Genomic DNA, 14954 nt, shown 5'->3' with positions numbered 1-14954 from the left:
GAAAGAGCCTAGATGTCCATCGACAGATAAATGGGTAAAGAAGATGTGGTGTATAAATACCCTGGAATATTACTCTGCCATCAAGAAAAATGAAACCTTGCCCCTGGAAACAATGTGGATGGAGCTAGAGGGTATTATGCTAAGTGAATTAAGTTAGAGGAAGACAAATATATGATTTCACTTATATGCGGAATTTAAGAAACAAAACAGATGAACATAGGGGAAGGGAAGGAAAAATAAGATAAAAACAGAGAGGGAGGGGCACCTGGGTGGCTCAGTGGTTTAAGCCTCTGCCTTCGGCTCAGGTCATGATCTCAGGGTCCTGGGATCGAGCCCCGCATCAGGCTCTCTGCTCAGTGGGGAGCCAGTTTCTCCCTCTCTCTCTGCCTGCTTCTCTGCCTACTTGTGACCTCTCTCTCTGTCAAATAAATAAATTAATTAATTAATTAAAAAAACCAAAAAACAGAGAAGGAGGCAAACCATAAGAAACTATAGTTATGGGGAAAAACTGAGGGTTGCTGGAGGGGTGGTGTGGGAGATGGGCTAAATGGGTGATGGGTGTTAAGGAGAGCACTTGTTGGGATGAGCACTGGGTATTGTGTGTAAGTGATGAATCACTAAATCTACCCCTGAAGCTAATACTACACTATATGTTAACTAACTTCATGAGAGACTGTGGACTCTGAGGAACTAACTGAGGGTTTTGAAGGGGAGGGGGGTGGGAAGTTGGGGGAGCCTGGTGGTGGGTATTAGGGAGGGCAGGTATTGCATGGAGCACTGGGTATGGTGCATAAACAATGAATTCTGGAACACTGAAAAGAAATTTTAAAAAATAAATGAATATATTTAAGAAAATAAAAAGAAAAGAAACAGTATTCCAGAATTGCAGCTGTACTGCTTATCTACTCTGTGAACTTAGGCAAGTAAGTGACTTAATATCTCTTATGTCTCAGTTTCCTTATCTAAACAACAGGAATGATAACAATGCCTAGTTCATGGGATTGTTGTGAGATGAAACAAGTTTATATGTGTTTGTTATTATTCTATCATGCTTGTGTATTCTTTGGAAACGTAATCAAAACATTTTAAAATTACAGTATAACAAAAGAATTTTGAAGATACCTTAGGATTTGTTGCAGTGGTATTTACCAGAATCACTGTAACAAGCTTTTTTGTAGCAGTCATATGAGAACTTCCAGCCCCCATGGAAAAGCAGTTCTGTTTTGTTTGCTAGCACAGAGTCATGCTGAAATCCACTCAATAAAAAATGTTGAAATTAATGTAATTTTAAATAGACTCCAACAGTTTCATAAATGTAAATATAACTGTTAACATATAAGTTTACGGTCAGCTAATTCTTATTTCCATCTTTCTCTTTCTAATGAGATGTCAGCATTGGAAATGATTCACAGAACCTACTAACTCAGCCAGCTGACACCGGCATTTCCTCCTTCAGGCACTTTGAACCCATTTGCAAATTTCATCTCAGAGAAGCACTTAATAATGGAATGATAACATTTCAAAATCCGACAGAAAGCTTACCTTACACAGAGAAACCAGAAAGGCAAAGTTGTGTGTGTAATTGTGCAGAAGACACCAATGTGAAGGAAGATTCATTTAAGGAAGAAAATCCAGTGGGAACTAGCAGCTCCACAAATGAAGACCAGCTTGCTCACGAATGTGTCAGACAGCCTTCTAGAAGCCCACCTCTAGTCCACAGCAGTGGAGAAACACTGAAATTCAGGGAAATGTCACTGCCTAAAAGTGCTTACATGGAGTCTAGTCAACCTCAAAGCTTCCTGTATGAGGAGATTGTGCACAGAGATGTTGAAAAACCATTTTACAAAGAGAATAGCTTTAACCTCTTTGATCTGAGAGCTGATTATACAACAGAGGAGGTAAGATTTTTGATGGTCAGTATAATTTGTAGAGTGTTAAAATATGTGCTTTCCCTATTATGCAATATAATCTGAGACTTGAAGTACTGCTAGATAATCTAATCACAAAGGACATTGCTTCTCTGGGAAGATGCCTTCTGAGTTCTTAATTTAGAAACAAAATTTCTCAAATAAAATCAAGTCCATATTGGAAGTTTAGCTCTACCAAATGAATTTCCTTGAGGATCAGGGCTCTGTCTTGCTCATACTTTTTTGTATCTTAGCATCTACATAGTGCCTTGAATATAATAGGCTTTTGTGTTTGGTGAATCAAATCGACGGGAATTCAGTTTATAGAAAGGAAAAGGTTGAAAAGAAGAAGGAGAGTGATATTAGGTCATTTGACAAGAAAACCTTATTTCTGTGACAAGCACAAAATAGTAATTTTTCTACCAAAGTGAAAATATTAATTTGTCTGTTGGCCTATTCTTTCCCAACACACATGTAGTGTCCTAAGAACTCTGAAGATGCCAATAGTATAAATTCTACGTACTCTGAAAATTTTTAAAAGGTAACAATTTAAAAGGTAATGACTGGGTGCCTCAGTCATTAATCAGCTGCCTTCAGCTCAGGTCATGATCCCAGCGTCCTGGGATCGAGCCCCCCATCAGGCTCCCAGCTCAGTGGGAGGCTTGCTTCTCCCTCTCCCACCCCCCTGCTTGTGTTCCCTCTCTCGCCGTGTCTCTCTCTGTCGAATAAATAAATTAAATCTTAAAAAAAAAAGTAACAATTTTAAGAATTGGTTTGGGCAAATAGGTATAATCCTAGAATAACAAAAACAGTACCTTTTTATTTTAAGTGTGATAAGAAAAGCTATGACTATTATGTTTCATTTGCAAGTATGAGCTGTTTTTTTGTTCATTTATTTGGAAGCAGTATATAAAAGAGAACTTTCTTTATTTCCCTGTGTTGATTCTGGAAAATGACATTTTAAAAATCTGTTTAATTAGTGTTTCTCAAGATTGCTCTTTCTTATTTCCACTGCATTTAGTTATTTATTCAGCCAATAAATTCTTTCAGGAATCTATTATGTGCTGGGCCCTGTACTCTCTGTTCGTTAATGGTTTTTTTTCCCAATTTATTTATTTATTTTCAGCATAACAGTGTTCATTGTTTTTGCACAACACCCAGTGCTCCATGCAATACGTGCCCTCCCTATTACCCACCACCTGGTTCCCCCAACCTCCCACCCCCGCCCCTCCAAAACCCTCAGGTTGTCTTTCAGAGTCCATAGTCTCTTATGGTTCGCCTCCCCTTCCAAATTCCCTCAACTTCCTTCTCCTCTCCATCCCCCAATGTCCTCCATGTCATTTGTTATGCTCTACAAATAAGTGAAACCATATGATACTTGACTCTCTCTGCTTGACTTATTTACTCAGCATAATACTTCCAGTCCCGTCCATGTTGCTACAAAAGTTGGGTATGCATCCTTTCTTTTTTTTTTTTTATAAACATATAATGTATTTTTATCCCCAGGGGTACAGGTCTGTGAATCACCAGGTTTACACACTTCACAGCATTCGCGATAGCACATACCCTCCCCAATGTCCATAACCCCCTCCCCCTCTCCAAACCTCACTTCCCCCCAGCAACCTCCAGTTTGTTTTGTGAGATTAAGACAAACCATTTATGGTTTGTCTCCCTCCCAATCCTATCTTGTTTCATTTATTCTTCTCCTATCCCCCTAACCCCCCATGTTGCATCTCCACGTCCTCATATCAGGGAGATCATATGATAGTTGTCTTTCTCTGATTGACTTATTTCACTAAGCATGATACCCTCTAGATCCATCCACGTCGTCACAAAGGGCAAGATTTCATTTCTTTTGATGGCTGCATAGTATTCCATTGTGTATATATACCACATCTTCTTAATCCATTCATCTGTTGATGGACTCTAGGTTCTTTCCATAGTTTGGCTATTGTAGATATTGCTGCTATAAACATTCGGGTACATGTGCCCTTTAAGATCACTACATTTGTATCTTTAGGGTAAATACTCAGTAGTGCAATTGCTGGGTCATAGGGTAGTTCTATTTTCAACATTTTGAGGACCCTCCATGCTGTTTTCCAGAGTGGTTGAACCAGCTTGCATTCCCACCAACAGTGTAGGAGGGTTCCGCATTCTCCGCATCCTCACCAGCATCTGTTATTTCCTGACTTGTTAATTTTAGCCATTCTAACTGGCGTGAGGTGATATCTCATTGTGGTTTTGATCTGTATTTCCCTGATGCCGAGTGATATGGAGCACTTTTTCATGTGTCTGTTGGCCATCTGGATGTCTTCTTTGCAGAAATGTCTGTTCATGTCCTCTGCCCATTTCTTCATTGGATTGTTTGTGTTCTTTGGGTGTTGAGTTTGCTAAGTTCCTTATAGATTTTGGATACTAGCCCTTTATCTGATATGTCATTTGCAAATATCTTCCCCCATTCTGTCAGTTGTCTTTTGGTTTTGTTAACTGTTTCCTTGTTCCTAGGAAGATGGTGCTGCGGCTGAGGTCGAAGAGGTTGCTGCCTGTGTTCTCCTCAAGGATTTTGATGGATTCCTTTCTCACATTGAGGTCCTTCATCCATTTTGAGTCTATTTTCGTGTGTGGTGTAAAGAAGTGGTCCAATTTCATTCTTCTGCATGTGGCTGTCCAATTTTTCCAGCACAATTTATTGAAGAGGCTGTCTTTTTTCCATTGGACATTCTTTCCTGCTTTGTCGAAGATGAGTTGACCATAGAGTTGAGGGTCGATTTCTGGGCTCTCTATTCTGTTCCATTGATCTATGCGTCTGTTTTTGTGCCAGTACCATGCTGTCTTGATGATGACAGCTTTGTAATAGAGCTTGAAGTCCGGAATTGTGATGCCACCCACGTTGGCTTTGTTTTTCAATATTCCTTTGGCTATTCGAGGTCTTTTCTGGTTCCATATAAACTTGAGGATTATTTGTTCCATTTCTTTGAAAAAAATGGATGGTATTTTGATAAGGATTGCATTAAATGTATAGATTGCTTTAGGTAGCATACACATTTTTACAATATTTATTCTTCCAATCCATGAGCATGGAACATTTTTCCATTTCTTTGTGTCTTCCTCAATTTCTTTCATGAGTACTTATAGTTTTCTGCATATAGATTCTTAGCCTCTTTGGTTAGGTATATTCCTAGGTATCTTATAGTTTTGGGTGCAATTGTAAATAGGATTGACTCCTTAATTTCTCTTTCTTCTGTCTTGTTGTTGGTGTACAGAAATGCAACTGATTTCTGTGCATTGATTTTATATCCTGACACTTTACTGAATTCCTGGACAAGTTCTAGCAGTTTTGGAGTGGAGTCTTTTGGGTTTTCCACATATAGTATCATATCATCTGCAAAGAGTGATAGTTTGACTTCTTCTTTGCCGATTTGGATGCTTTTAATTTCTTTTTGTTGTCTGATTGCTGAGGCTAGGACTTCTAGTACTATGTTGAATAGCAGTGGTGATAATGGACATCCCTGCCGTGTTCCTGACCTTAACAGAAAAGCTTTCAGTTTTTCTCCATTGAGAATGATATTTGCGGTGGGTTTTTCATAGATGGCTTTGATAATATTGAGGTATGTGCCCTCTATCCCTACACTTTGAAGAGTTTTGATCAGGAAGGGATGCTGTACTTTGTCAAATGCTTTTTCAGCATCTATTGAGAGTATCATATGGTTCTTGTTCTTTCTTTTATTAATGTGTTCTATCACATTGATTGATTTGCAGATGTTGAACCAACCCTGCCGCCCTGGAATAAATCCCACTTGATCGTGGTGAATAATCCTTTGAATGTACTGTTGAATCCTATTGGCTAGTATTTTGGTGAGAATTTTTGCATCTGTGTTCATCAAGGATATTGGTCTGTAGTCCTCTTTTTTGGTGGGATCCTTGTCTGGTTTTGGGATCAAGGTGATGCTGGCCTCATAAAATGAGTTTGGAAGTTTTCCTTCCATTTCTATTTTTTGGAACAGTTTCAGGAGAATAGGAATTAGTTCTTCTTTAAATGTTTGGTAGAATTCCCCTGGGAAGCCGTCTGGCGCTGGGTTTTGTTTGTCTGGAGATTTTTGATGACTGTTTCAATCTCCTTACTGGTTATGGGCCTGTTCAGGTTTTCTATTTCTTCCTGGTTCAGTTGTGGTAGTTTCTATGTCTCTAGGAATGCATCCATTTCTTCTAGATTGTCAAATTTGTTGGCGTAGAGTTGCTCATAGTATGTTCTTATAATTGTCGGTATTTCTTTGGTGTTAGTTGTGATCTCTCCTCTTTCATTCATGATTTTATTGATTTGGGTCCTTTCTCTTTTCTTTTTGATAAGTCTGGTCAGGGGTTTATCAATCTTATTAATTCTTTCAAAGAACCAGCTCCTCGTTTCATTGATTTTTTCTATTTTTTTTTTTTGGTTTCTATTTCATTGATTTCTGCTCTGATCTTTATGATTTCTCTTCTCCTGCTGGGTTTAGGGTTTCTTTCTTGTTCTTTCTCCAGCTCCTTTAGGTGTAGGGTTAGGTTGTGTACTTGAGACCATTCTTGTTTCTTGAGAAAGGCTTATACCGCTATATATTTTCCTCTCAGGACTGCCTTTGCTGTGTCCCACAGATTTTGAACTGTTGTGTTTTCATTATCATTTGTTTCCATGAATTTTTTCAATTCTTCTTTAATTTCCTGGTTGACCCATTCATTCTTTAGAAGGATGCTGTTTAGTCTCCATGTATTTGGGTTCTTTCCAGCTTTCCTCTTGTGATTGAGTTCTAGCTTCAGAACATTGTGGTCTGAAAATATGCAGGGAATGATCCTAATGTTTTGATACTGGTTGAGACCTGATTTGTGACCCAGGATGTGATCTGTTCTGGAGAATGTTCCATGTGCACTAGAGAAGAATGTGTATTCTGTTGCTTTGGGGTGAAATGTTCTGAATATATCTGTGATGTCCATCTGGTCCACTGTGTCATTTAAGGCCTTTATTTCCTTGTTGATCTTTTGCTTGGATGATCTGTCCATTTCAGTGAGGGGAATGTTAACATCCCCTACTATTATTGTATTATTATTGATGTGTTTCTTTGATTTTGTTATTAATTGGTTGATATAGTTGGCTGCTCCCACGTTAAGGGCATAGATATTTAAAATTGTTAGATCTTCTTGTTGGACAGACCCTTTGAGTATGATATAGTGTCCTTCCTCATCTCTTATTATAGTCTTTGGCTTAAAATCTAATTGATCTGATATATGGATTGCCACCCCAGCTTTCTTCTGATGCCCATTAGCATGGTAAATTGTTTTCCACCCCCTCACTTTAAATCTGGAGGTGTCTTTGCATCTCAAATGAGTTTCTTGTAGGCAACGTATTGATGGGTTTTGTTTTTTATCCATTCTGATACCCTGTGTCTTTTGATTGGGGCATTAGGCCATTAACATTCAGGGTAACTATTGAGAGATATGAATTTAGTGCCATTATTAGCCTGTAAGGTGACTGTTACTGTATATTGTCTCTGTACCTTTCTGATCTACTACTTTTTGGCTCTCTCTTTGCTTAGAGGACCCCTTTCAGTATTTCCTGTAGAGCTGGTTTGGTGTTTGCAAATTCTTTCAGTTTTTGTTTGTCCTGGAAGCTTTTTTTTTTTTTTTAAGATTTTATTCATTTATTTGAAAGACAGAAATTACAAGTAGGCAGAGAGAGAGAGGAGGAAGAGAGGAGGAAGCAGGCTCCCTGCTGAGCAGAGAGCCCGATGTGGGGCTCGATCCCAGGACCCTGGGATCATGACCTGAGCCGAAGGCAGAGGCTTTAATCCACTGAGCCACCCAGGCGCCCCTCCTGGAAGCTTTTTATCTCTCCTTCTATTTTCAATGATAGCCTAGCTGGATAGAGTATTCTTGGCTGCATGTTTTTCTCATTTAGTGCTCTGAATATATCATGCCAGCTCTTTCTGGCCTGCCAGGTCTCTGTGGATAAGTCTGCTGCCAATCTAATATTTTTACCATTGTATGTTACAGACTTCTTTTCCTGGGCTGCTTTCAGGATTTTCTCTTTGTCAATAAGACTTGTAAATTTTACTATTAGGTAACGGGGTGTGGACCTATTCTTGTTGACTTTGAGGGGGGTTCTCTGCACCTCCTGGATTTTGATGCTTGTTCCCTTTGCCATATTAAGAAAATTCTCTCCAATAATTCTCTCCAATAGACCTTCTGCTCCCCTCTCTCTTTCTTCTTCTTCTGGAATCCCAATTATTCTAATGTTGTTTCGTCTTATGGTGTCACTTATCTCTCGAATTCTCCCCTCGTGGGCCAGTAGCTGTTTGTCCCTCTTTTGCTCAGCTTCTTTATTCTCTGTCATTTGGTCTTCTATATCACTAATTCTTTCTTCTGCCTCATTTATCCTAGCAGTGAGAGCCTCCATTTTTGATTGCACCTCATTAATAGCTTTTTTGATTTCAACTTGGTTAGATTTTAGTTCTTTAATTTCTCCAGAAAGGGCTTTTATATCTCCAGAGAGGGTTTCTCTAATATCTTCCATGCCTTTTTCGAGACCGGCTAGAATGTTCAGAATCGTCATTCTGAACTCTTGATCTGACATATTACCCATGTCTGTGTTGATTAGGTCCCTAGCCTTCGGTACTGCCTCTTGTTCTTTCGTTTGTGGTGATTTTTTCCGCCTTGTCATTTGTCTAGATAAGAGGATATGAAGGATCAAATAAAATACTAAAAGGGTGGCAAAGACCCCAGAAAAATGCGCTGTAACCAAATCAGAACAGATCCCAAATTGTGGGGGAGGAGAAAGGGGATAAAAAGAGGTTCAGAAAAAAAAAAAGAAAAAAATTTAAAAAATAAAATAAAGGAAAAATATAAAAAAGAAAGAAAAATATATATTTTAGATAAACTAGTCAAAAACGTTAAAAAGGAAAAGGGTAAAAGTTTTTAAAAATTTAGCAGAAGAAGAAAAAAGAAAGAAAAAAATTTGAAAAAAAATTGAATTAACCACAAGACTAAAGAATCATGGGGAGAAAGCCATGAGTTCCGTGCTTTGCTTTCTCCTCCTCTGGAATTCCACTGCTGTCTTAGGTATTGAACCTGCTTTCCTTGATAGATGAAGTTCGTCCTGGCTGGATATTTTGTTGATTTTCTGGGGGAGGGGCCTGTTGTAGTGACTCTCAAGTGTCTTTGCCCGAGGCGGAATTGCACCGCCCTTACCAGGGGCCGGACTAAGTAATCTGCTTGGGTTCGCTTTTGGGAGCTTCTGCTCCCTGAACGCTTTCCGTAGAGTTCCGGAGGACGGGAATGAAAATGGTGGCCTCCTAGTCTCCGGCCTGGAGGAGCCGAGAGCCTGGGGCCCCACTCCTCAGTGCGCCCCCAGAGGACAGCACCCAATCACTCCCGTATCCCCAGCCTCCAGCCGCGCTCCGAGCTCACCCAGCAGGCGACCAATTCAAGGTAACCCCGAGCTGAGAGCTCAGTCCTCGGCTCTGTCTCTGTAGCCGGCTTCTCCGTTCTAACACCTGCGAGCTCTGTGACACTCCGACACCCCCGATCCTTCTGTGACCCTGTGGGACCTGGGACCACGCTGACCCCTCATGGGCTTCACCCGGTTTAGCCTCTGGATCAATGTCCCTCAGAGGAACAGACTTTAAAAGTCCTGATTTTCTCTTACACTGTTGGTGGGAATGCAAGTTAGTGCAGCCACTTTGGAAAACAGTGTGGAGATTCCTGAAGAAATTAAAAATAGAGCTTCCCTATGACCCTGCAATTGCACTGCTGGGTATTTACCCCAAAGATACAGATGTAGTGAAAAGAAGGGCCATTTGTACCCCAATGTTTATTGCAGCAATGGCTACGGTCGCCAAACTGTGGAAAGAACCAAGATGCCCTTCAACGGATGAATGGATAAGGAAGATGTGGTCCATACACACGATGGAGTATTATGCCTCCATCAGAAAGGACGAATACCCAACTTTTGTAGCAACATGGACGGGACTGGAAGAAATTATGCTGAGCGAAATAAGTCAAGCAGAGAGAGTCAAGTATCATATGGTCTCACTTATTTGTGGAGCATAACAAATAACATGGAGGACATGGGGAGATGGAGAGGAGAGGGAGTTGAGGGAAACTGGAAGGCGAGATGAACCATGAGAGACTATGGACTCTGAAAAACAACCAGAGGGTTATGAAGGGGTGGCGGGGGGTGGGGGGGTGGGGGGGGTGGGAGGTTGAGGAACCAGGTGGTGGGTAATAGGGAGGGCACGTACTGCATGGAGCACTGGGTGTGATGCCAAAACAATGAACACTGTTATACTGTAAATAAACAAAAAAAAAAAAAAAAAGTCCTGATTTTGTGCTCCGTTGCTCCGCCGCTTGCTGGGAGCCAGCCCCTCCCCCCGCGGTCTATCTTCCCGTCGTTTTAGATTCACTTCTCCGCCAGTCCTACCTTTCAGAAAGTGGTTGATTTTCTGTTTCTAGAATTGCTGTTCTTCTTCTCTTCGCTCTCCCGTTGGATTTGTAGGGGTTTGCAATGTTTAGATAAGCTACCGAGCTGATCTCCTGCTCCCTGATGTAGTCTCAGCCTGCTACTTCTCCGCCATCTTGACTCCTCCCCCTTTGTTAATGGTTTTTAAAAAATGTGGTTTTGTCCTCATAAAATAACAGCTTAATAGAGGAAACTCACATTAATGATAAAAGTAAATGTAAACTTTCATCTATGGTAAGTGCTATGAATAGTAATATAAAGTGTATGTAAAGTTTGTGTATGTTACATAACATTACATATAAACTATAAACTGTAAGTATGGTAAATGCTATGAATAAAATGATGGGAATCTTACTGTTCCTAAGGTAGTGGTAATTGAACTGGGCTCTGAAGGATGAGTTAGGAGTTAAAATAACTATGGGTGGGAATAGCATTCCATGCAGAAGTAACATGTGGCTTCAGGGAGCAAGGCACTCACTAGGACCTGGCAGGAGCCCAGTGTTCTGGGATCGAAGGTGGCAGGTAGTAGATGAGGATGGACAGGTCCTCATCTGTTCTCATCTGGAGGATGGGTCAGGCATCAAGACCAGACATGGGCATCTTGTAGGCCTCAGTAGGGATAGTTATCTTTATTCCAGAACAATGGTAATGGTAAACCATTTTACCATTTAATGGTAAACCATTAAAATACAGGGATCCAGTATCTCTAAATTCTAGAAAGTTATACGCCCACCCCTGCAGATATCTTTTACAGGGTTTTATTTTATTTTTTAAGATTTTATATATGTGTGTATGTATGTATTTCTTTATTTATTTGACAGAGAGAGGGAGAGAGAGAGAGAGCATAAGCATGGAGAGCAGCGGAAGGAGAAGGAGAAGCACACTCCCCACTGAACAGAGAGCCCAAAGTGGGGCTTGATCCCAGGACCCTGGGATCGTGACCTGAGCTGAAGGCAGATGCTTGACCAACTGAACCACCCAGGCACCCCCTTTTACAGGGTTTTAAATATCATACTCATTAGAACATTTTCTTACTATCACTTATTATCCTTTGAAAAAGCCCCCAAAACCTGTATTGTGGGAGAAAATCAATCACGAGGCATGTTCATCTGACATTCTTAGATTCACAGGAGTCATAGCCATGAGATCATGATTTAATGAGCAGCAAAAGAAGTATTCATTCAAAAGAGGCATCACAGACTATAGGGTAATTGATAAATTTCTTTGAATTCATTTGAAGTTAAAGAAAGTACCTCACATGTGTTCAGAAAAGTTGGTATCAAAGCTGAGTTTTTCTTCCGAAAAAGTAAATGTGATCCATACCTCTATCATAATAACTACTGTTTGTGCTCTGCTGTGGTATTGGGTGCTACATATACATTTAGTAGTTACTATTTAAGTATGTCTGTTAAGTAGGTATTATTATTGGGGGTGCCTGGGTGACTTAGTTGTTAAGTGTCTGCCTTCGGCTCCGGTCATGATCCCGGGATTCTGGGATCGAGTCCTGCATTGGGCTCCTTGCTCGGGGGGAAGCCTACTTCTCCCTCTCCCACTCCCCCTGCTTTTGTTCCCTCTCTCACAGTTTCTCTCTCTCTGTCAAATAAATAAATAAAATCATAGAAAAAAAAAAAGTAGGTGTTATTTTATTGGAAGAAGACCTTATCATTGCTCTTTTATGACTGAGGTTATAACTTTTGTAACTAAACTAGAGGCCTAGGATTCGAATCCAGCTATATATGATTTCAAAACTCATGATCTTTATACTGTTTTTCACACTCATATACTCTAATTTATAGATCTCAGTGTCTTCGAAAGGAGTACAGACCTTTGGGGATATTCCTGAAATGCCAGTCTGTCACCATAATGAGGTCGCTGTGGAGGGTGTGGACAGGCCACGGATGGGCTCACCTTGGTCTCCTGCAGGCACTACTTGGGGTAGTGGAGCATCTCCAGATGATGGCAAGATGCCTGACACAAAGCAGAGCTTGGAAAGCTTACAACTTCCAGAAGAGGATATGGCTTTACATGAAGTCTTACAGAAATCACAGCACACTAACAAACAGCAGCAAACTTGGATCCAAGACCTGCAGAGTAGCAACACGTATTTAGAGAAGAAGGTCGAAGAACTGCAGAAGCAGACTACCAAACAGCAGGTGTTCGTGGACATCATAAATAAGCTGAAGGCCAAGATGGAAGAATTAATTGAAGACAAATACAGAGTGATGCTAGAGAAGAATGACACTGACAAGACACTGCAGAATTTGCACGAGGTCTTAACTCAAACCCAAAAGCATCTTCAGGAAGCTAGGCATGAAAAGGAAACCTTAGAGCTGGAGCTTAAGAAGATCAAGGGCAATTACATTCACCTACAGGAAAGGTACATGACTGAAATGCAACAGGAAGATGAAACCGTCAGTCAGTGCCTAGAGATGGACAGAACCCTAAGGGAGAAAGAAGAGGAGGTGGAGAAACTGCAGCTACTCAAGGGGGAGCTGGAAAAGGCCACCACCTCCACTCTGGACTTGCTGAGAAGGGAGAAGGCCCAAGAACAGGAGTTCCAGTCTTTACAGGAGGAATTTCAGAAGCATGAGAAGGAACACCTGGAAGAAAGACAGAAACTGAAAACAACACTCAAAAAGCTGCTTACTCGAGTTAATCATTTGCAGTTCGTATCTGAAAACCAGAAGGTAAAGAACGCCCAACTCCAGCAGCAGGTCAACGAACTAAAACAGGAAAACACAAGGTTTCGGCAACAGGTGGCAAGGAGCCAGGAGCCAAACGATGCCCCTGGGTTTGACACAGCTTGGTTAATGGAGCACTTTGGAGAAGCGGTCGAGGTGGATATCAAAAAGGTACCAGGGGCACCTGGGTGGCTCAGTGGGTTAAGGGCTCAGGTCATAATCCCAGGGTCCTGGGATCGAGCCATGCATCAGGCTCTCTGCTCAGCAGGGAGCCTGCTTCCCTTCCTCTGTCTCTGCCTGCCTCTCTGCCTACTTGTGATCTCTGTCAAATAAATAAATAATAAATAAATAAAGTACCGGCACAGATTCGGAATTTCAAGCTCAGAATTTCATGAGTTGCTGGCAATCGGCTGATGCACATTTAGACACTGCACTCACATTTGTTGGTAGAAAGAATTATTAACGAGAAAACGAGAGAATGGAAAATGTACCACAGGTGTACAGAAGTTTCTGCGGTTCTTGGGTACCCAGGTAAAGAAGAGCCATTTCTGGCCTCTTGTGATTATTTTGGTAGAAGTGAAAGTTAATGTGGGAATTTTCTGGGTACCTGTGATCAATCATCTCAAGCATCCCTTGAGAAAGGATCTTCTAGGTGGGGGATCTCAGTGTTTTCATGCACATCTGCCTAAAAATGAAACTAAATAATGCAATTAGATGGTTGGTTTACAAGGTCAAACAAGCCAATATTATATATCACATGTTAATTTTGTGACATTATAAACTTGGTGATTGAGATGTAATTGACATATAACGTTAGTTTCAGGTGTGTAACATGATTTGATATTTGTATATATTGCAAAATGATCACCACAATAAGTCTAGTTAACACCTGTTAAAAAAACAGGAAGCTCTGCCTTGGGCTCAGGTCATGATCTCAGGGTCCTGGGATCGAGCCCCACATGGGGCTCTCTGCTCAGCGGGGAGCCTGCTTCCCCCCGCCCTGCCTTGCCTCTCTGCTTACTCGTGATCACTCTCAAATAAATAAATAAAATCTTAAAAAAAAAAAAACAGCCTGAGAGCCTCATATCAGTAGGTTTGGAGAGGATATAATATTGTATTCTCTGCAGTTCAGATGGCTTTTTTGGCAGATAAAATGTTTTTCACAAGCCAGAGCACATCTATTGTTTTTATACTATTAAAGTTTTGTAGTCCTGTTTTAAATTATTTACAGTTTAACCTTATTAATTCTGACTACTTAGAAAGAGGGCTAATCTTAACTAGAAAAATGTATGTTTATTTTAAAACTCTTAATACTAAGTTCAGCTGATTGTGTTCCCTTGAGGATGTCCTTAGAGGGATTTTTTTCAGGAATCCTTAATTAGTATAAGTACTGTTTGCAAGTAAATAGTTCTATTATTTTTTAATGATTCTCAGGAAAATATTGTTCTCTTCTGTTTAAAGAATTCTCTCTGTAATCGTTTCTCCAGAAAGAAATTAGGGTTATCTAAGCCAATGCTCCTCAGATTTTAGCATTCATCAGCCCTAGCCGTGAAAATGCAGATTTCTGGGGTCTGCCTCAGGGTTTCTGATTCAGTAGGTGTGCTGTGGGGCCCAAGAATGCATGTTTCTAACAAGATCCTGAGTCTCCCCAACGCTGCTGGGCCAAGGGTCACACTTTTGAGAACCACCAACCTAAGCAGAGATGACCTTAAGTCATCTTAAGGGTCTGTATTTTGTCTTCCAAATAGCTGCTAAACAAATCATCATAAATTTTGTATTGGTAAACTCTGAATGAATTAGCACAACTGTATAGAAGTTTATCACAGTACATTTTTTTTTTGAGCTTTCTTTAAAAAAAAAAGTAAAGTTCTTTGTTTTATC

General features: G+C 40.5%; 1 protein-coding gene across 1 annotated transcript in view; it reads left to right on the top strand.

Moving 5' to 3' along the window:
• The window catches only part of CAGE1 (cancer antigen 1), a 59318-nt gene that overhangs the window by 6597 nt on the left and 37767 nt on the right, over positions 1 to 14954 (top strand). Inside the window, 2 exon segments of the mRNA XM_046004139.1 lie at positions 1387 to 1898; positions 12189 to 13244. Coding sequence (XP_045860095.1) covers positions 1387 to 1898; positions 12189 to 13244 — 1568 coding nt within the window.

This window comes from Meles meles, chromosome 5, assembly GCF_922984935.1.
Source record: "Meles meles chromosome 5, mMelMel3.1 paternal haplotype, whole genome shotgun sequence".
Lineage (NCBI taxonomy): Eukaryota > Metazoa > Chordata > Mammalia > Carnivora > Mustelidae > Meles > Meles meles.
This window is presented reverse-complemented; position numbering and strand designations above follow the sequence as displayed.